The sequence below is a fragment of the Malaclemys terrapin genome, chromosome 4 (assembly GCF_027887155.1).
Source record: "Malaclemys terrapin pileata isolate rMalTer1 chromosome 4, rMalTer1.hap1, whole genome shotgun sequence".
Classification (NCBI taxonomy): Eukaryota; Metazoa; Chordata; order Testudines; family Emydidae; genus Malaclemys; species Malaclemys terrapin.
In genome coordinates this window covers 33,499,601-33,521,713 of record NC_071508.1, presented here as the reverse complement: position 1 = coordinate 33,521,713, position 22,113 = coordinate 33,499,601, and the positions used below count along the sequence as shown (strand labels likewise).

The window sequence follows — 22,113 nt, the reverse complement described above, 5'->3', positions numbered from 1 at the left end:
TTCCCACATACCAAGCATAGCTTGTAGAGTGCTGCAGAATTGGGAAATGAAGTGGCAGCACTCCACACGAGCTGTGTCCAATCTCAGCCAGTTGGGGGGGCAGTGTGGGGGGGCTTGTCTGGGCCCCTTCAGGCAAGTAGAGTGCTGCGGTTTTTCTGTTAACATTCAGCAGCACCAGAAAACAAACTAACCCCCCCCCCCCCCCCGCCATGAATTCTCTGGGATGATCGCTGTACCCCTCCCCCCCACCGCGTGGCTGGTATCAGGGAAGATCCCTGCAGGCACCAAATTAACCCCCCCTCCCGCCGCCGCCCCCCTCCCGCCATGAATTTTCTGGGATGATCACGGTACCCCACCCCCCACCGCGTGGCTGGTAACAGGGAAGATCCCTGCTAGCCAAACGCGAAAAACTCAGGGCCAATTTCCCATCTGCGCTTGGCTAACTGCAGGGAAGGATTTATTTTCCGCCACAGGCAAACAGCCCAGTAGGAACGGCCACCTCTGTCCCCTTAATTAAGTTCCCGTATTTCAACCAGGTTACCAGGAGTGATATCACTCTCCTGAGGATTACACAACAAGATAAAGAACGGATGTTGCTTGAATGCCAGCAAACACCGGGATCATACGCTGCCAGGCTTTGTCAGGCAATGATACCAGATTACTTGCTGCAAGCATGGCGTGGTCAAGTGTCCTACCATGGAGGAGGGAATAAAGATGCACTGCCCAGAAACCTTCTGGCAAGGCTTTCGGAGTACCTCCAGGAGAGCTTCATGGAGATGTCCCTGGAGGATTTCCGCTCCATCCCCATACACGTTAACAGACTTTTCCAGTAGCTACAGACTTTTCCAGTAGCTGAACTGACCGCGAATGCAAAGTCAGGCAAAGTAATCATTAAAAACCGTTTGCTTTTAAAACAAGTTTTATATTTTAAAAGGTAAACTCACCTGAGGTCCCTTCCATGGGGTCAGAGTCTTGGGTACTGGCTTGGGAGGGTACTTCAGTCAGGGTGATAAAAAGATCCTGGCTGTTGGGGAGAATGGAGTGCTGTGTGCTCTCTGCAAGCTCATCCTCATCCTCCTCCTCCTCCTCTCCCCCATCGGCAGAATCCTCAGGCGTCGCTGATGAGACTATCCCCGACCCAGAATCCACGAACACAGGTGGGGTAGTGGTGGCAGCCACCCCTAGAATTGCATGCAGCTCGGCGTAGAAGCGGCATGTCCGTGGCTCTGACCCGGAGCGACCGTTTGCCTCCTTTGTTTTTTGATAGGCTTGTCTGAGCTCCTTGACTTTCACGCGGCACTGATCTGAGTCCCTATTGTGGCCTCTCTCCATCATGCCCTTGGAGATTTTTTCAAAAGTTTTTGCATTTTGTCTTTTAGAACGAAGTTCTGCAAGCACTGAATCCTCTCCCCATACAGCGATCAGATCCAGTACCTCCCTCACGGTCCATGCTGGTGCTCTTTTTCGATTATCAGCCTGCATGGTTACCTGTGCTGATGAGCTATCTGTGGTCACCTGTGCTCTCCACGCTGGGCAAACAGGAAATGGAATTCAAATGTTCGCGGGGCTTTTCCTGTCTACCTGGCCAGTGCATCCGAGTTTAGATTGCTGTCCAGAGCGGTCACAATGATGCACTGTGGGATAGCTCCCGGAGGCCAATACCATCGAATTGCGGCCACACTAACCCTAATTCGAATTGCTAAAATTGATTTTGGCACTACTCCGCTCGTCGGGGTGGAGTACAGAAATCGATTTAAAGGGCCCTTTACATCGAAATAAATAGCGTCGTTGTGTGGACGGTTGCAGGGTTAATTCGAATTAAAGCTGATAAATCCGAATTAAAGTCGTAGTGTAGACCAGGCCTCAGAGGGCTGAGTTACACCAGAGCTTGGGATACCTAGCCACATTTTGTTATGTCCCTCTACATTTTCCCCCCAGCATGATTCCCTCTCTGACTCAAAAAATAGCAGAGGGTAAAGTCAGCAAGCTGTTATGAGGAAAGATGTAGCCCTAACAGTTGAATCCAGCTAGGTAACTCCAGTCTTTTCTCCAGGGGACAGAAGCCACAGACTCTTACTTCAGGGAGATCAGGGTACTCAAGATTAGAGGGTAACAGCCAGGCCACTAAGAAGCACTAGAGTAGGAACTTCAGGAAAAGAAAAAGGTGGTCTCATTACATATTGTATAAGTAAGAGGTTTCCACAGGAGACCCATAAAACCCTCCTGCATGTCTAAGAGAACAGACAACCAGGAGGTTTCTTAGCTTTCTGAAGAAGCAGCCACTTACCCACAACTTTGAAGCGGACAGTGTGACCCTGTCTGGGAAAAACCAGCAGCTGCATCCCATAGTCTCCACACTCATACTCATACCCCTGTTGCAAGACAGAGAAACTGACCCTACGGAAGTCCCCCTGCCCAAGGACTGCCCCCACAGACCAGAGCAGTACTAAGCCTACAAAATACCTATAGCCCAGCCCCATAGCTGAAGGTGCTAAGGAAGAAGCCCTACCCAGCAGTCACTTCTCATAAGTGGAAAGGCCGTGGGACTGGGGCTTTCTAGGGTGAGGGGAGGGGGTGGGGTGTGAATCAGATGAGCAGAGAGGCAGCACCTGGGGAGCTGCCTGCTGCTGGGGAGGGGCCAGGTGAAAATTGCAAAGCTCAGGGAGAAAGGGAAACAAAACCATCGAACCCTTCAGCCCTAAGACCCCCCCGTCCATTGAATCCTCCTGTTATGCTCCCTTTTCAGTGTTGTGAGCTCTCAGGATTTTATTGCAAGTCCTGTGGTAACTGATGTTTTATTTCAAGCCCCATCTCCTAGAAACAAGGGACTAGCTGAGAACCTCAGTGTGCATTCAAAATAAAATAGGGTTACCATACGTCCGGATTTCCCCGGACATATCCGGCTTTTTGGTCCCCAAATCCCCGTCCGGGGGGAATTGCCAAAAAGCCGGACATGTCCAGGGAAATAGGGAGGCTTGGCTCTCTGAATGTGTGTGTGTGGGTCGCCCGCTGTGACATCATCTCGGTGCGATACTTGGCTCCTGCCCAGGGCATGCTGGGGGCTGTAGTCCGGCCGGGCCTCACGCTCCAGGGAGAGCCGGGAGAGGGGAGCGGCCGAAAACTACAACTCCCAGCGGCCCCTGCGATGCGACCAACCTGCCCCTGTGAGGCAGCAAGCCGTCGGGGGAGGGGGGGCGCAGGCCCCTGTCCTTTGGGTGGGGGGTGTCTCTGGGTGCCGCTCAGCAGCCATCGCAGGGCTGCGGGGTGCCCCTGGGGGGGGGGGGGGGTTGTGGTCGCCAGTGCGTTGCGGGAAGCTGGCACTGTCCGGATTTGCGTCCCCCTGGGGCTGGAGCTGCGCCCCCGGCCCCGGGCACCAGTCACGGGGCAAGCTGGAGGGGCCAGGGTGGCTGGCGAGCCTGGGGCATGAGAGGAGCCGCTAGTCGGGTTGAGCTGTCTGGAGGATGTTGTTGGGGTGTGTCTGCGGGGCAGGATCCCGCCCTTCCCCCCCCCCGTGTCTCCATTTACTTTCCTGAATGGAACTGGTGAAAATAAATTGGGCTGCTGTGTGCCCTGTGAGTCCTGTCCGTAAACCATGACCCAGGGGAAACGTTACTCAGGTCTTGCACCTCCATATCTTGTGAGGCGAGGCAAAGGTCAGGCTCCTAGCCATGCACCCCACTCGTGATACACAGCCATAAAAATACTTTATGCTTGTAAAGCTCCTGCAGTGTGAGCATCACAAAGCGGCAAGTGGAAAATCATAAATAGGTGGAAACAGATCGAGTGTAAGGCCTTGGTGGCGCAGGAAAATTCTCTCATTTTAACAGTACCAATATAATGAAAGTGGGACAACTTCTTGGCATGGACTTGGTATCAAAGTGCTTGTACCAGTATAGAATTACATCCACACTTGGGGTTGTACTGGGATAACTAAATTGGTTTAAAAAAAAACTATACCCCTAACCAAAATAGTTACCCTGGCACAAAATCTGTGTGTAGAGCAGGCCTTAGTGACTTGCCCAGGGTCACTGAATGAGGCAGTGGTATAGTCAGAAATGCAGTGCCAGAAGTCCTGTACACTAACAGCTGTCCTTAATTTTTAGCAAAATAGCTACTATTTTTTCCATTCTGTCCATCCAAAAATCTGTAATTCAGTGTATTTCAACTATATTAAGGCTCTCCGAATTTGTGTGTGTGGGGGGGGATCGCCCGCTGTGACATCATCTCGGTACGAGTTGTTAGTTTTGCTGCAGCCACTCGCACTCGGGGTCCCCCGAGCGTCTTTTGCTGGAGCGCTACCGGCTTCACGGTTTGCAAGTTACTGTACCAAATAACTAAACCAGAGAACTGTATTTAAGCGGTGAATGTGCTTTGACACAAATACTAAATAGAACCATGGTTACTACCTGGCCTTAGCAGAATCCCTTCTCCTTGACCATCATGATGCTATTTCTACCTCACCATTATTCTTAATAATCAATATTAATTTTCACTGCATTCTCCATGGTTTAGATTTATTTTCTTGTTTAGAATAAGGTCCCAATATTAACTGCTTATTGGTAGCATTACCACCATCATCATCATTACTATTTGTATTACCATGGATTCTTTAATAAAAACATCTCATATAGATAACCATGTCTCCCTCACTAGCAGCTTGTTTTGCTCACAGACTTTTCTCTGTTTCACCCTCACTTTGTAGGTTTTACAAACGTTTTACAGTTTATGAAGCACTTAGCAACCCCCAACCAAGAACAGAGCGGGAGGGAGAAGGGGGAATGTGGGGTGCTCAGAGGAGGGGGCAGAGTTGGGGTGGGGACTTTGGGGAAGGGGTTGGAATGGGGGTGGGGAGGGGGCGGAGGCAGGGATGGGGAAGAGGTGGAGTTGGGGCGGGGCCAGAGCCCCCATGGAGTGTCCTCTTTTTTCAGTGTTGAAATATGGTAACCCTAAATAAAAGTAAGTTTCTTGCCCTCACAGTTGCAGAGAAAAGTTTGAAAACAGGGCTCAAGTGCCCCCCAAATCAGAAGGGCAAGTTGCCTGCATAACAGCTGGTGAACGGAGACACTTGTTCTCAGGGGTATAGGTCTGAGACACCCCCCTTGAGGGCATGGCTGTCCCAGGCACCCAAATAGCTCACCTGGGAGAGAATCAGCCTTGTAATCTGAGGGGTTTAGTCAGTGTATCCTATGGGGGTCCAGGAAGTGGGTGGGTACAAGGTCTAGTCAGTGTGTGGGTGGCCATGGTATTGAATGAGGCCTTTTTCTTTCTTGTTCTGTGTGATTGGGTTATTGAAAAATTGGAGTGGGTTCAGAGAACACTAGTCACAAATGCAATTTGCCAGCTGGAAAAAGTGCCGGATAGCAAGAGACTTACAGAGTTTGGTTAGTTTAGCTTATCAAAAAGGAGATCAAGAAGTGGCTCAATTACATTGCACAAGTACATTAATCGGGAGAAAAGATTGGCTATTAAAGGGCTCTTTAATCGAGTGGAGAAAGGTGGAACAAGATCCAGTGGTTGGAAGTTGGAGCCAGCCAAATCCATGGGTGGCATATATAATAATCTGGGAAGGCTATACCTCCGCAAACAGCCCCGCATGGTCCTGCCCACGCTCCGCCCCAAGACCCCCTCCTGTTGCTGCTAGTTGGCCCCAGCCGAGGCAAGCCGGCTGCTCCTCTTCCAGGAAGCCTGCTAGGCTCGGGCTGGGGCTAGGGTGGCCAGATGTCCCGATTTTATAGGGACAGTTCTGATTTTTGTTTTGTTTTTTTTTAATACAGGCTCCTATTACCCCCCACCCCCTGTCCCAATTTTTCACATTTGCTGTCTGGTCACCCTAGCTGGGGCGGCTAGGACTTTGGGTGGCTGGGGCCGTGCCACCCAGCGCTCCAAGGCTGGGGGGGGGGGGAGGGAGGACTGCCCGATGCCTGCCCAGTGGTCTGGTGCTTGGGGGGGGGAGGGGGACAGCCCACACACCCAGTGCTCTGGGGGCAGCCTGCCTGGTGCTCCATGTGTGTGCGCACGCCCTGATGCTTTAGGGCTGGTGGTGCTTGGGCAACCCAGGATTGGGGGGGGGGGGATGGCTGGCTGAGGGGGCCTCAGGCTGAAGGGGTAGGCCAGACCAGGGTCTAGCCTCCCCAAGCCCGTGGTTCACCCACCATCCATGGCAAGGTAGCCATAAGGCACACATTTTTAACAGGTTGGGTGATTAACCCTTGGAACAGACTACAAGTGGAAGTGGTGGATTCTCGGTCAGGCTATGTCTACACTAGAAACACGACAGCTGCAGTGCTGCCCTGTAGTGCTGACACTTACTACAGCAACGGAAGGGGTACTTCTGTTGCTGTGGTAAATCCTCTGCTCCGAGATGTGGTAGCTAGGATGATGGAAGAGTTCTTCCAGTGAGCTCATGGCATCTACACTGGGAGATAGGTTGGATTAACTACGTCTCTCAGGAGGGTGAATTTTTCACAGCCCTGAGGGATACACCTAGGTCAACCTACTTTCTAGTGTTGAAGCCTGCAGGTGGCCTGTCTGGAAGATGCTTTACTCAGACACAAGTTATTGGGCTCAATGCAGAGGTAACAAGGTAGCATTCTCTGGTCTGTGCTATGCTGGAGGTCATACTGGTTGATCTAAGGGTCCCTTCTTGCCTTAAAATCCATGAACCTATGAAAAAACCCTAAAGTGTATTTTTTGAAAAATCTCATGATTTTTGCAGCAAGCTCATGATTTTTGCCTATTTGTGGTTGGGGCTCTCCGTCTTATCTCCCTTGCTCTTTCTACTCTTCTCACTGCCTAGAGTATCGCCAGCCCTGAGCATTCAAAAATCATGAGGCCCCCCCAAACTCATGAGCTTCCCTTAAAAATCATGAGATTTTAAAAATAACAAATTTGTGGCTATTTTAAAATGCTTTTCTGGCTTTTGAATCTGCAGAGGTCATGCTTTCAAGGTTCTCTCTCTCTCTACAACCATTATTATTATTAATTTGTATTACTGAAATGCTTAAGAGCTCCAGTCATGGAACAGGACCCCATTGTGCTAGGCACCATACAAACATAAAACAAAAAGATGAGGGCTAGAACCCCCCCCTTTTTTTTAAAGGAAAGCTGATGTTCTGGTATGTTCACATAACTCCAGGAGCTGGAGTTGGTAACTGTCTGCTTCTTCCCTACTTCCCTGTTGTGTTGTGAACCCAGGTGGGGGGTGGAGTATCGGTGGAGGGATGGAAAACTCATTCAAAGATGCTTTATCTTTGCAGCAGGCAAGGCGTGTAGAGAAACTGCTCCAGTGATTGGGGAATTGAGAACGGGGCCATTAGCCTGCTGCAGCAAGCAGCTGCCAAACAAGCCTCCCCTACAGCTCTGCTAGTACCCTTAACTCTGACCTACAACACATGCTGCTAGTCTGGTCTTCTGGTCCCATTGCTTTGCACCCCCTTGCCCTGTATGTCAATCTCTGGCTTGCAATTTTAACTGCCCCTGCTCGGGCCCACACTGAGATTTAAACTCCATGATCTTCAGAGCAAAAACCAGGAGTTTCTGAGCTAAAGGACTAACCATTTCTAGGGAGTGGCTGTGGCACACTCATTAACATCCATGTGAATCAGCCACTAGAGAGCAACAGATCCCCACTCTCCCCTCATGCAGGTGACATCATCATCTCTGTACAGGTGTAGTCCTGGCCCCTAGTCACTCTGGTGCTTTGTCCCATCACCAGTCCCATAAGGGATATGAGCTGAGACCTAACTTTACATGTCATAATTTTGAAAGGATCGGGCCTGCTCAATGCTGAGTAGGGGGATCTGTAGGCAAAACCCAGGAGGTACAGAAAACAGTGGTGTTAATTCACTAGGAGTCACTCTGTTCTCTCTGAGTCAGTGTTGAAACAGGGCTATGGCATGGTGCAAGGGGCTTACGGAGGTGCCATTGTTCTGATGAGGTGTGGAACTGAGGCCCATGATTATTAATCTTATTTTAAAAGAGCTATAAAATCATTAAGGGGGTTAATCCTGGTGGCCTTGGCAGAGTCCACATTAGGAGTGAAACTAGTCAAAAAGCAGAGAGGCCTCATATCAGGCCTTGAAGAAACCTAACCTGGCCAAGTATAGAGCTCCACAGAACGAGACAGGCCTCAGCCTGAGCTATGTGAAACCTGAGGATGGGAAGCAAGGACACCTCCATAGGCTTAGGCCTCTTGAGCTTCTCTGGGCTGGTGTTTTTCTTAGGCTCCCTCTGTCTTTTTCTCATGGCACTGCTAACCCTCAGCCCAAGTCTCCCTACTTCAGCAGGAGAAACATTTTATTTGGCCATTTTTCTATCACATTCAGCACTTTTCCCCTACAGCAGTTTCATCCTCTCCTCCAACTCTCTCCTGTCTAGTGTCTCTGCCCCTGATTCAAAGCCCCCTGAAGTCAATGGAAGGATTCCCATGGACTTTGAAGCAGACCTTTTCTGTCAGGGGATAATCATCCCTTACCCTCAGTGTCTGGAAGAAACCCCAGGCAATGACATTTTATACATATTCAGAATTGGCCTTTCAGTATGCTACTGAGGCCTCCCTTCTTCTTCACCCTGCCTTTAGAATTGGGGATGGCCAGGGTTTTAATAGGCAGCAATAGCAAAAAATACAGAATTTGCACCCTTGTGTCTGAAACTTGTTCTTCTGCTGCCACCCTATCATTTTGGCTCCAGGCTAGTTCGGTTAGCTAAGACTTCCCCCTCCATCACTGCAGTCCTGGAAAGCACACTGCCCTCAAAAGTCACTGCCTTATTGTAAGTCACACAGTATTGGCCCCCAGCTTTGCATCATTTAAATAAGCCATGGGGTTGTTGAGGAAACAGCTTATTGCTATTGTTCTATCCTGGCACAGATCAGTGCTGGCAAGCCTGATGCAAAAATTGTAGCTTACACCACTCCCTTTGGCTTGTCTCTAGTACCCTAAGGCAGTCATTCATCTTACTTCTGTGCCAAGATGATACCAAGTCTTTCATGGGCAAGATGTGACAATGCAATCAATGTAGACAGTCATTTAGCTGGTAGGAAGAAAGGCACAGGCACCCATCCAGTTGCATGCAACTTGTATCTCCACCGTTGCGTTATTCCTTACAGGTGGCTGTCTGCTGCCATGGTTGAGCTTTCAGGGAACCCCCTCTCTCTTCTGTCATAGACTTTAAGGCCAGAAGGGAGCATCATGGTCATCTAGTCTGACCTCCTGCACATCACAGGCTACAAAACTTCACCCAGCCACTCCTGCAATAGACCCATAAGCTCTGGCTGAGTTACTGAAGTCCTCAAATCATGATTTAAAGACAAAGTTACAGAGAATCCACCATTTACATTAGTTTAAGCCTGCAAGTGACCCATGCTCTATGCTGGAGAGGAAGGCAAACCCTCCCCCCCCCCCGCACCACCACTCTCCCCAGGGTCTCTGACAATCTGATCTGGGGGAAATTCCTTCCCAACCCCACATATGGTGATCAGTTAGACCCTGAACATGTGGGAAAGTCCCACCAGCTAGATACTTAGGGAAAGAATTCTCTGTAGTAACTCAGAGCCCTCCTCATCTAGTGTCCTATCACTAGGCATTGGAGATATTCACTGTTAGCAGTCACAGATCAGCTGCATGCCATTGTAGGCAGTCTCATCATACCATCCCCTCCATAGTCAGATCAAGCTCAGTCTTGAAGTCAGTGAGGTTTTTTGCCCCCCACACTTCCCTTTGAAAGGCTGCTTCAGAACCTCACTCCTCTAGACAAAGGTTTCTAACCATCAATCTGAAGCCTAAACTTGTTTATGGCAAGTTTATATCCATTTGTCCACAGTAGTGCTCAACTTAATTCCTACCTCATATTTATCCCTCTGATGCATTTGGAGAGAGCAATCATATCTCCTCTCAGCTTTCTTTTAGTTAGGCTAAACAAAAGTCTCAGTCTCCTCTCATAAGTGAGGTTATCCTTCCTCTGGATATCCTAGTAGCCCTTCTCTGTATCTGGTCCAGTTTGAATTCATCTTACACATGGGAGACTAGAACTGCACACAGTATTCCAGATGAGGTCTCGTTAGTACTATTATACAAGGCACTAGTACTTCCCTGTCTCTAGTGGAAAACCTCACCTGAGCATCCCATGAGTGGGTTAGCCTTGTTCCCAGCTGCATCACAGTAAAACCTCAGTCATCCTGTGATCAACCAATACACCCAAGTCTTTCTCCTCCTGTTGCTTTTAGCTGACAAGTGGCCAGGTTTTAGCAAAAATTCTCCTTGTTAGTCCCTAAGTATATGACCTAAGCACTCAAGCAAGAGGTCCTTACAACTACAACATGATCTTTATATACTTTGAGATTTTAGCAAATGACAAATTCATTGCCTTGTGCCTATAAACCACCAGGCTCCAATTTGTTATTGTGACAAACCATGTGATGGGTTTTTTTAACTAGAGCATAAAAGCATGATCCCTGCTGCAACCCTCTTACAGTTCAAGACCCTGACCTTGCACCACTCCATTTTGGGATGCAGGAGTACACAGGTGCAGCTAGTCAGGCAGAGCAGGGATTCAAACCTGTGTCTCCTACATCTCAGGCGAGTGCTCATGCATTTCTAGGGTACACATGCCTTTCTGCTTTTCCATTAAGTGTTTTGAGGCATTGGTTTTGCCTATTGCAAAATGAACACACAAAAAATCCAAAACCTTGACATTTAATGAACAGTTTTTGTTGGTTGGCCAGCCCTCAGCATGTGCTTAACTCCATGCATGTGTGAAGTCCCCATGAAGTCATTAACACATACACATTAAGTGTCTGCAGGATTGGTTCCCACAATAGGCTACCTGACAAGATGGTAGTAGATGAGTTAGAACAGTTACACCATGTTATAGTGACAGGCCCTGGGGGGTTCTACAGTAGGTGGAGGGTGTTGACATGGTAGGGGCAGTGGGAGAGAAGATTTTAAGCTGTTGGAAGGGGATTTGGAGAGGAGCTGGAGGGCTGTAGTTTCTTTAAGTGAGAGATAGAAGGATACTAGTGAAAATGGAGAAGGGTAGATTGAGATTGTCTACACTGCAGTCAGAGGTGAATGTGTAGATGTATCTGAGGCAGTTTTGGCTTTGCCAGATCAAGCTATAGTACAACAGCAGCACAGGCTACCCACTGGAGTACTAGCTGAAGTCCCTGGTAGTCTTGTACAGTCCATAATTCCACTATGGTTTCAACTAGCTAGATGAAAGCTAGCACACAGACATAAATGAGCACTACAGCCACACTTTGGATTGCCCCATAGATATACTTAAGTGTCTAGAAGCAGAAGATACAAGTTATGGGGAGATCCCAGCTGTAAGGCAGGATGCTTAAGGTCTTGAAGCATCAGGTTTCCCAGTCATTCACAATGGGGAAGTTTTCACCACCTCCTGTAAGCTAGTGATTGGCCACAGTCCCCCCAAGAAACAAGACACTAGAGTTTCTAGTTATCAGACTTAGGTTAGTCCTCTGGCTCACATTGGCTTCAGGTTAGGTTGGCAAGCACCAGTAGTTCTTACTGTGCGCCCAGCTGAGTTAGAATCCAGCTATTCACAGTAAAATTAACCAAAAAAATTCTCCAGGTGGGCTGAGTGGCTCCCCCCCCCACCCCATAGACCCTCCCCCCCAGGAAACAAGAGAAAACCATTTGATTTACCTTGTCTAGTGCTAGCTTGCAGTCTTCTTCCTGCCCTCTATGCCACATCCTATTCTGGATTCTATCCCTGCAGAGGTCTGTTCTGCTGCTGAACGGGGAAGCTACAAGGCCAGTAATAGACCCCTGGCCTCAGCAACTGCTGTTCCCTCCCCCAGAGGGGCACATGCTATCAAGACACTAGTGCAATCCAGAGATTTTATTTTTTCTCCTTATTTTACAATGATCTGCCATGGAATATTTGGGACCTTGTCATCCAGCTGCTTCTCCTACGGAAGAGTGTCACAGTAATGAGGGAAACTACAACCACCAGTGAGAGCATGGCCAGAAGCACCAGGGTCAGGTCCAGGTCTAGTCTGGAGACAGGGTCTGTAGGAGAAGAGGTTAAAACAATCCAGATTTTTGTAGGGTCTGAAGTGTGGCGATGACACCTAGACTTCCCTGTCCCAGTAGTTCTCCCCCTATCTGTTAAGTATCTTTCTGATGAAGGCTGACCTGATTTGTCAACTCACTTTTTACAGATTGTAAATCACCATCCCATTGATTGCCCTCTATTGGATGGCTGAGGCAGTGCTAGCCCCAGTGCATTGAGTGCCAAGGAGGCTTGGGGCATACAAGTCACCATCAAGGTGCTAGTGCTCCTTAAGTGCTCGTTTTTAAGACATCCTAAATGTTGGGTTATTTCCTTATTCTTTGGACATTTGCTCACCTCATGAGAAGCACTCAGGTATGGTTTCAGACAACATTAGCTTACATTATGGATAGTCAAGGAGCGACTTCTGTATGTAGCCCCATGAACATTTAACATTTAGATTAGCACCCCCTAGATAGCATTGACTTGCTGTATTCTGACTTGCTGTGCAAGATGTCAGTTCTGTAAAACCCTAGTAGGACAGAACTCACCCATGTTCTCATAGACTTGTTCTCTCCGTGGCTCAGGGCTCTCCTGAAAGATCATGGGGCCATGAGAACGCACCAGGTCCTGGGGCTCTCCTGTCCCATTGTCGATATCCAGGAACCGGCGGCCTCCTGGGAGATTGAATGGAGAGTTAGGGAGCTATCTGTCCAGGGCCCTCTGGTTGTAAGAGTGCATCATGTGAGACAATGCAGTGTCACCATGGACTCAACCATGAGCCCTTACAGGCCTCCTGACAGGTTGTGGTACCAGGTATTCGATCATGAATTGCTTATTTGAAGTGTGGGAGAAGATGGGAAGAAAGGCCATTTCCTCAGGAGTATGAGACATTAGAAATTGCCTCTGGAGAGCTCAGTGGAGCATGGCCTAATCTCCTACAACTGCCCTTTAACCTCTTCGTGTTAGCCCATCATACCCTAGCTAGCACTACAGTACATGGTAGAGGTACATAGGAAGCTGGGCTGAACTCATTGCAGTAAGTATATAGCAGGACAGGCAGAGGTCTGTTCACCATGAGTCCTCTGGTATTTGGGATGGGAGCTTGTAGAAACCGACATGGATCTCAGACCACTGGTACACAGATGAAGCCACTCAGACTTACTTGTAGCAGTGCCTGATGGGCACATGGTCCTGCAGGGCTCCAGCTGGGAGGGGTAGCAAGTGGAGGCGCTACAGTAAATGTACACCTAAAATCCACACAAGTGAGAATTGAGTTAGTGAGTGATTGCTAGTGCTGCTAGGAGCCAGGAAATAAATCCAGAGCTATCAGTTTGGTTGCATATATGCAGCACCTCAGAGACAATTTGCAGGTCAGTACCAACTAAAATAGGAGCTCCTGCCCTCCGACTTCCCCCTCCTCACCCCCTTTATATGCAGGCCCCTTCTCACCTGTCCATCAAGCACCACCTGGGAGGCAGAGTCCACAAAGGCAAAGGTGGAGAGGACAAAGCGCTGGTGATGGGTTGGGAAGGGCAGCTCAGATGAGGCAGGGACCATGGGCACAAGCTGGGTTCTGTAGTTGTCTCCCAGGAATGGGCACCTGGGAACAAGACACGAGAGAATGATGGACCAAGAAAACTCCCTTCTTCCCCAAGCCATGCTCCCCCTCCATCCCAACCACTCACCCGTCCACCAGGATGGGCCACTGTGGCTGTTGCAGGGGGCTAGCACTGGGGGTGGCCCAACATTGGTGCAGAACCAGGACCAGGGATGGGTCTGTTCTCTGCAGGATGCGAACCTCCACGAAGACAGGGTCCCTGAGCACCTTCACCACAGGGTAGTCTCTCTCCGTGAGATAGGATGTGTAGCTCACATCTGTGGGGAGAGGGCAGGAGGAGAGCAGAGCTGAGATGCCTGTGGCCCTTCAGAGGATGGTATCTCTGTGCTGGAGTGAGGGGTCACCTACCTGTGGCGATGCGCAGCTCAAGCCGGAGGGGTCCTGCCTGGGTGACTGGAGCAGGTGTGGGGGGCAAGAAGACTTCCACCTGGACTGGCAGGAAGTCACTGGCATTGTAGATGCAGCGAGCATGGAGGCTGCACAGGAGAGAGCAGAGGGAGGAGACAAGGGCTGATGCTCTGAATTCAGATTGAGGCCATACTGCTTCTGGCAGTGATGTTATTAGCATTTGGGACAAGCAGGGTCAGGCCCTATCAGTACTTGGACGCACTGGCATCCTTGGATGTCTCCCATCAACCCTTCTAGCAACTCAGATATTCTTCCCTACAACTTGGACTCTGCAGGAGTGCCTGAGCATGGCCACATGGGGGGGGAGGGGGTGGAGAGAGAAGAGAAGAGGCCTTCTCAGACAGGCTAGAAGCACCTGCTCATTTGTAGTCACTCTCCTGGCAGCACTCAATTTTGCCACCAACTGTTATCCAAGCTTTCTTCCTACCAACCCTGTAGTGAGTTATCAGTCCCTCAGTGTGGCCTTCTCGGGTCAGACTGACTGTGCCTACTTGTCATTGGAGATCACATAGCAAGTGCATTTAGAATAATAAGAGTAGGATTGGAAGAGGCCTTAGGTGGTCATCTAGTTCAACTCCCTGCTCATAGCAGGACCATCTCCAATTAAATCATCCCAGCCAGGGCTTTGTCAAGCTAGCCCTTTAAAACCTTTAAGGATGGAGATTCCACCACCTCCTTAGGTAACCTATTCCAGTGCTTCACCACCCCTCCTAGTGAATTAGGGTTTCCTAATAGCCAACCTAGACCTCCCACACTGCAACTTGAGACCATTGTTTCTCTTTGGTCATCTGCCACCACTGAGAATAGCCTAGTGCCATCCTCTTTGGAACCCCCCTTTCAGGTAGGGGGGAGGCTGCTATCAAATCCCCCCCCCCCTTCTCTTCTGCAGACTAAATAAGCCTAGTTCCCTCAGCCTCACCTCATTAGTCATGTGCCCCCTAATCATTTTCATTGCCCTCCACTGGACTCTCCCATTTGTTCACATCCTTTCTGTAGTGGCCCCTTCCCCCCCAAAAAACTGGATGCAATACTCCAGATGTGGCCTCACCAGTGCTGAATAGAGAGGAATAATCACTTCCCTCTATCTGCTGGCAATGCTCCTACTAATGCAGCCCAATAGGCTGTTAGCCTTCTTGGCAAGAAATGCACACTGTTGATTCATATCCAGCTTCTCATCCAATGTAATCCCAGGTCCTTTTCTGTAGGAACTGCCACTTAGCCAGTCAGTCCCCAGCCTGTAGCAGTACATGGGATTCTTCCATCCTAAGTGCAGGACTCTGCACTTGTCCTTTTAGCCCAATCCTTCAATTTTTCTAGATCACTACCCTCCAGCCTACCTCCCTCTTCTCTCTCCCCCCCTCCACTTAGTGTCATCCATGAGCTTGCTGAGGGTGCAAGCCATCCCATCATCCAGATAATTAATGAAGATACTGAACAAAACCAGCCCCAGGACCAACCAATGGGGCATAGGTGCCAACTCTGTGGGTGCTCCAGGGTTGGAGCACCCATGGGGAAAAATAAGTGGGTGCTCTGCACCCAAGCACCTCTCAACCCCTGTCCCACCTCCTCCTCCCCTGAGCACGCTGCATCCCTGCTTCTCCGCCTACCTCCCAGTGCTTCCCACCTGGCTGCCACCAAACAGCTGTTTGGCAGCATTAGCATGCTTTGGAAGGGAGGGGGAGGAGCAGGAACGTGGCATGCTCAGGGGAGGAGGCAGGGAAGGGGCTGGGATTTGGAGAAAGGAGGTGGAATAGGGGCAGGGAGGGGGCTGAGCACCCATGGGAAAGGGGAAGTCCATGCCTATGCCCTGGGGCATACTGCTGGATACCAGCTGCCAACTAGACATTGATCACCACGTGCTGAGCTTGACAATTTAGCCAGCTTTCTCTCCACCTTATATAGTCCATTCATCCAATACATACTTGGACTTGCTGTGAAGAATACTGTGGGAGACTGTATCAAAAGCTTTGCTAAAGTCAAGGTGTATCATGTCCACTACTTTCCCCATATCCACAGAGCCAGTTCTCAAAGAAGACAATCAAGTTGGCCAGGCATGACTTGCACTTGGTGAATCCATGTTGGCTGTTCCTGATCACCTTCCTCTTCTCCAAGTGCTTCAAAATGGATTCCTTGAGGACCTGCTCCATGATTTTTCCCAGGGACTGAGGTGAGGCTCACCAATGTTAGCATTTGTCCAAGAGTGAGGGTTTTACATTGTGTCTGATTGGTCAGCTGTATAGGGGGTCCTTCACGTCACAATGCAAGATTTTGCCCCATGCCCTATTAGGGATCAGGTGCATTGCACCACACTCAGGAAAGGGGAGGTCAGTGACTGCAGGTAATCAATACCTGTAGTCCATCAAAGGACTTGGGAGATGTTCAGGAGAGGCTGTAGAAAATTGATGGCTCAGATCTGGCCTCCCACTTCCACTGTGGAAGGGCTGACCATCACTTCCTTGCTAGTCAATAGAGCAGGCCAACTTACATGAAGGTGCTGTCCCGGGTGATGGAGCCATCTGGCCCAGTCTGGATGTCGATGCCAGAGATCAGCTGGTTCTCATAGATCAGTTTGTCATGGATCACCTGGAAGAGTTGAGACATGGGGTGGGTTAGTCCCCCAAGACCCTGAGCAGAGCACTCATCCTTCCAGTGGGTGTGTTCTCACCTGGATTGTGGTGCCACACTGCATGAGGGGGAAGCGGAAGATCACAAAAGCCTCTGTCATCCTGATGGGGTCACACCCTGTTTGGGCATAAGCTAGCCGGACACTGTCCAGGATGATGGGGTGATCAGACATGTCCCTGGAGACCACCAGAACGAAGTGACCATCCACAAGGCACTGAACAGTGACTGCAACACAAAGGAGCAGGATTAAGTATAGATGCTCCTGGTATAGGAGTTAGGCAAGAGGTCCATGCCACACTAACCTATAATAAAAATGATAGGTTGGAGAGGGTTTGGAGAAGAGCCATGAGAAATAGAGAACATGCCTTATAGTGACCAAATTCTGTCACTTTAGACTGAAAGAAGGTTAAGGGGTGACTTGATTACAGTCCAACTATCTACACAGGGAACAAATATTTAATTAAGGTGTAGTTTTGACAGTGAGGGTAGTTAACCATTACAATGGTTTGCTCAGGGTCAGTGATGGAGAATCCAAAACAGGATGTTTGCTAACAGATCTGCTCTAGGAATTTTCAGGGAAGTTCTATAGCTTGTGTTATACAGGAAGTCAGACTAATCATCAGTGGTCCCTTCTGGCTTTGGAATCTATCAAATGAAACCTCATGGGGGTAAGTGGGTTTGTCTGACACAGCATGGTTGCAGCTCATGTTGTGCAGGAATGAGACAAGCTGACAGTTATCCATTGATCTGATGGTGGAGCACCAGCCTGTACTGTCTGATGGTTCTTCCTCTGCCATTTGGTGTTTGCTCTCAAGATCTGCCAGGCATTGGGCAACTGAGGAGAGAGACTGTCATGTAAGAAGGAATCCCTTTGCACACAACTAGTGCCAACTGCAGCCCAGAGTAAGAGATACAAAGAAGTTGTATTCAAGTCTAGTTCAGCATGCTAGTAAGTGGTGACCAAACTCATCTGAGAAGGATGGTGTCTCACCAAGCTTCCCAGGATAGAGATGGCAAAAGGCTCCATAAGCTGACATGAGGGCAGGTCTCCTACCTGTGTTGCCATAGTAGCAGAGGGTAGTTGGGTCAGTCTCATCATAACAACAACCAGCCTGGAAGCAAGCATCTCGGCCTGGGGCATCTGCACAGGGGATCTTCCCAGCCACCACACGGCACTGCTCCTGTGTGAGATGGGCACCTAGAACAGCAGGGTGTGGATTAAGGAGAGCTAGGGATCCTCTGAAGGGATCGCAGTCGGCCCTCCCTAAAAATGTAACCATTTGTGTGCTCCATTACTCCAGCTGCCAAGTCACCAGATACTCCCCCCACACAGCAGGGTGTGGATTAAGGAGAGCTGGAGATCTTCTGAAGGGATCACAAGAGACCCTTCCCCAGAGACTTTTGAAAATCTGTAGCAACCTCTGGACAACTGGCTGACCTCAACACCAGTCCAACCCTCCTCCCCAAAGGGCTGCAAGAGCTCCCACAGTGGTCCTCCATCCCAGCTCACCCTACACCCCCCTCCTCCATAGCCTCAAACCACATACCATCTCAGACAGCATTGTGCTCAGAGCCCCACCCCAGGCCTCCAGATGTAGCATGTTGCCCTTCTTAGCATTAAGCCAGATACCAGCCTTAAAATGTCACATGGAAATCCAGGCTCCTGAACTGCTGCGTCAGAGGAGAGCCCCCACTCCCACCCCACATCCCCCTCAACACAGCCAGTGTTGTCAACTCCAACTTATCAGTTAGCAGTTCAGGAATGGGTTTTTCTATCCCTCATGAAATGGTGAGCAGACTCCTACTCTATTAAAGGAAAAATTCATAAAGTCACCATCTCCCATTACTGCTAATGGGGTAGAAGCTAGCAGGATAGGCTCTGGGGAAATGGTGGCTCTCAGAGGAAGTGCCCCTCAAACGTGGCTGCTAATTTTCACTTTCTTCAATGAGACCAAAGCTGTACCTACAGGTAAAGTGGCTGCCACTCTGGTTTAGGGGGAGGGCTAGACAGGACACTATTAGTGCAGAGGGACTATGAGCTGTGGAGAGCCTGTGCGAGAAGCCTGGGGAGAATGAGGGGAGCAGGAGACCGATTGCAAGTGACTTCTGGGGCAGGTTGATCTGGGTGGACCCAAGGCTGTGGGTCATAGAATCACAGACTATCAGGGTTGGAAGGGACCTCAGGAGATCTAGTCCAACCCCCTGCTCAAAGCAGGACCAATCCCCAACTAAATCATCCCAGCCAGGGCTTTGCTGTTATGGTCTGAACCAATACAACAACATCAGATCCCAAACCCTGGGATACTGGAGGAACAGGGGAGACCCCTCTGAGCAGCCAATCACAAGGACACATTGGTGCATGTGATTGGATTTTGCCCCAAAGAAACTCACTTTGGAAGCAGCTTTGAAAAACCAAAAGGCAAATAGCCACCCCTCCTCCCCTGAGTTTATTTGAAGAAACTGGATTTCTAAACTAATCTCATTTTTGAGATGGATTACAACACTGTCAAGCCCAGCTCTAAGATGGCAGCCACAAGCAAAAGACAAGGTGTAGTTCCCCTGAAGACTAACACAGGAGTCAGAAGTGGAGCATGAAACCTTCCATTGAGGGGACCCACATGCATTCAAACCAGTTAGAGGTCACACACCTATGCTGCTTGGTGGAGGATAGATGTGGGGCACCGGGCGCACCAGGCCCGGCTGCGGCTGGGGCACCGGGCGCACCAGGCCCGGCTGCGGCTGGGGCACCGGGCGCACCAGGCCCGGCTGCGGCTGGGGCACCGGGCGCACCAGGCCCGGCTGCGGCTGGGGCACCGGGCGCACCAGGCCCGGCTGCGGCTGGGGCACCGGGCGCACCAGGCCCGGCTGCGGCTGGGGCACCGGGCGCACCAGGCCCGGCTGCGGCTGGGGCACCGGGCGCACCAGGCCCGGCTGCGGCTGGGGCACCGGGCGCACCAGGCCCGGCTGCGGCACGTAGCGCATGGTCTCCTCTGGGGATAAGTCATGTTCAGTGGGCTTGGGGCAGGTCATGGTCACGTCACGGGTGGCAGCGATGGCCCCGGTGCTCAGTAGTTCCTCCACTCGGACCCTCAGGTGGTTACGGCCATCCTGCAATGAATGCAGAATGATTACCAAGATTGTGGTGCAATGGAGTGTCCGTGGCTGCTCAGCCTAGACCCCCCCTGCACAGGCTAGGGTTGCCAATTTTGGTTGGACATATCCCTGGAGGTTGTGTCGCATGACTGTCTTTAATTAAAAAGATTAATCGTCAATTCCTGTAGACTCTAGGACAATCCAGGAGGGTTGGCAATCTTAGCACAGGCAGTGTGCCAGTAGGTAGGGAAGAATCTACAGTACTGCAGCAGCCTGAGTACACTAGCTGGATCTCGTCAATAATGGGACAGTCAAGTGTCCTACATAGTAGGCCATGACGATGCATAGGGATTTAGAGGCAGGTGTTCAATGTAGCGGCAGGGATGGGGACACTGGAGCCTCTTGTGCCAACTTACTCACCTGCTTGAGCACATGGCAGCCATTGTAGCCAGCTGAGAAGATCACCTCCCCTTTCTCGCCAGATGCGATCCAGTGGAGGCAGATGGAGCAGTTTGTAACTTCAAAGGGAGTCCCAAACTCATCTGTTGAGAGTGTCACACTCAGACAAACCTTCACCCATGGGTAAGGTTAAGTTAAGGCACTCTAGTTCAGAGACATAGGAAGGCTGCAACATATGAAGCAGGGACTATGTCTTATTCCATCAGTGGTATCTTTGGTTAGCTGGATTTGGGTTACCAGCCATTATTTGGCAAGTTTCTCTTAGATCCACCAAGGAGAGCAGAAAGGCCCCAAATCCTGATAGTAGAAGGGCTGTCTTGCAGCGACACATGGCAACAGCAATATTAGCATCTATTGCACAATCAGGTGTGAGTCCTAGAGTGGAGAAGTTTCAGGGGCCAAGCCAGAGTTTGGGAGGCCTTTCTGCATTGGGAGGCATCCCTTCAGAGCATTATCCTAGTCAGGCCCTTGTCTTACAGTCAGAAGAGGCACTGTTGAAATCAGCCAGATAACACCTACTGGCTTCCTCAGTCAGAAACACCTCCTAGGGCTAAGGACAGCAATTAAGCTAGAAAGAGTTATAGTAGACGCTGAAAGGTGTACAATTAGCAGAGGAAGGTAGTCTACATGAAAGGACAGAGTTACCCATGGGAGACAGGGAAAATATCAATAGCCTTTAAGAAACCCTCCAGCATATTCATTTAAAAGGGAACCCAAGCATAGATGGGGGTGTCCTTAGCTGCTTATTAAGCATACTCCACAGCTACTTACCCACAACTTTGAAGCGGACAGTGCGGTCCTGGCTGGGAAGGACCAGCAGTTGCATCCCATAGTCTCCGCAATCATACTCATATCCATGCTGCAAGACAGAAAAACTGACCCTGCGGAAGTCCCCCTGCCCAAGGGCTGTCCCCAGGGACCAGAGAAGTACTAAGCCCACAAAATACCTACAGCCCAGCCCCATGGTTGAAGGTGTTAAGGAAGAAGCCCTGCCCCACAGCCACTTCTCATAGTTAGGGAATCTGTGGGACTGGGGCTTTGTAAGGTGAGCGGAGGGGTGGGACTGGCATGTGAACCAGGTGAGCAGAGAGGCAGCACCTGGGGAGCTGTCTGCTGCTGTTGAGGGGCTGGGTAAAAAGTGCAAAGCTCAGGATGAAAGGAAACGTAACCATTGAATCCCCCAACCAAAAACAAATAAACAACCCCCCCTCACAGTGAATACTACTATTACTCTGGCTTTTGGGATGTCCCCTCTCTGTCCCCCTCTCTTGCCCTGTCTTTCTCTCCCTTTCCTTGCCTGTGACTTTCACTCTCCCCCTTTTCTCTCTCTCACACTGTGGGGTGTCAGTGGGAGGGAAGGGGATCTCCTTCCAAGATTCACTCTTTTCCCAGTGGGTGAGGAGGAGCTAGAAGAAACAGCTATTCGTAGGGAATAATTGGAGTCCTGCCCCAAGCTTGGCCTTGTGTCCACCACTTCCAGTCCTCATCTATCCTGACCTGTAACCTCCCTTGTATCACCATAACAGCCATTCCTGGCCTGTGACCAATTCTGCAGTATATATAGGAATGGTGCAGCACACTAGCCCCAGCTTAGTACAGTGACTTCTGGGGGCAGGTTGATCTGGGTGGACCCAAGGCTGTGGGTCATAGAATCACAGAATCATAGAATATCAGGGTTGGAAGGGACTTCAGGAGATCATCTAGTCCAACCCCCTGTACAAAGCAGGACCAATCCCCAACTAAATCATCCCAGCCAGGGCTTTGCTGTTATGGTCTGACTTTGAATGTGGCTCTGCCACAGATTTTCCATGCCCTTGGGCAAGTCACTTGACTGTTATTATTATTTGTATCAAAGGGGTAGCCGTGTTAGTCTGGATCTGTAAATGCAGCAAAGA

At 50.1% G+C, this 22,113-nt stretch overlaps 1 protein-coding gene across 1 annotated transcript in view; it reads right to left on the bottom strand.

Annotated features, from left to right (window-relative positions):
• LOC128836095 (zona pellucida sperm-binding protein 1-like) overlaps nt 1-21,196 on the bottom strand; it is a 38,047-nt gene extending 16,851 nt beyond the window's left edge. Inside the window, 13 exon segments of the mRNA XM_054026116.1 lie at nt 2,288-2,491; nt 12,564-12,689; nt 13,178-13,262; nt 13,465-13,615; nt 13,701-13,890; nt 13,982-14,109; nt 16,527-16,624; nt 16,707-16,891; nt 17,721-17,864; nt 19,315-19,465; nt 19,622-19,774; nt 20,180-20,301; nt 20,990-21,196. Coding sequence (XP_053882091.1) covers nt 2,288-2,491; nt 12,564-12,689; nt 13,178-13,262; nt 13,465-13,615; nt 13,701-13,890; nt 13,982-14,109; nt 16,527-16,624; nt 16,707-16,891; nt 17,721-17,864; nt 19,315-19,465; nt 19,622-19,774; nt 20,180-20,301; nt 20,990-21,182 — 1,930 coding nt within the window. The 5' untranslated portion in view covers nt 21,183-21,196.
• Between the last annotated feature and the right edge of the window lie 917 nt (nt 21,197-22,113).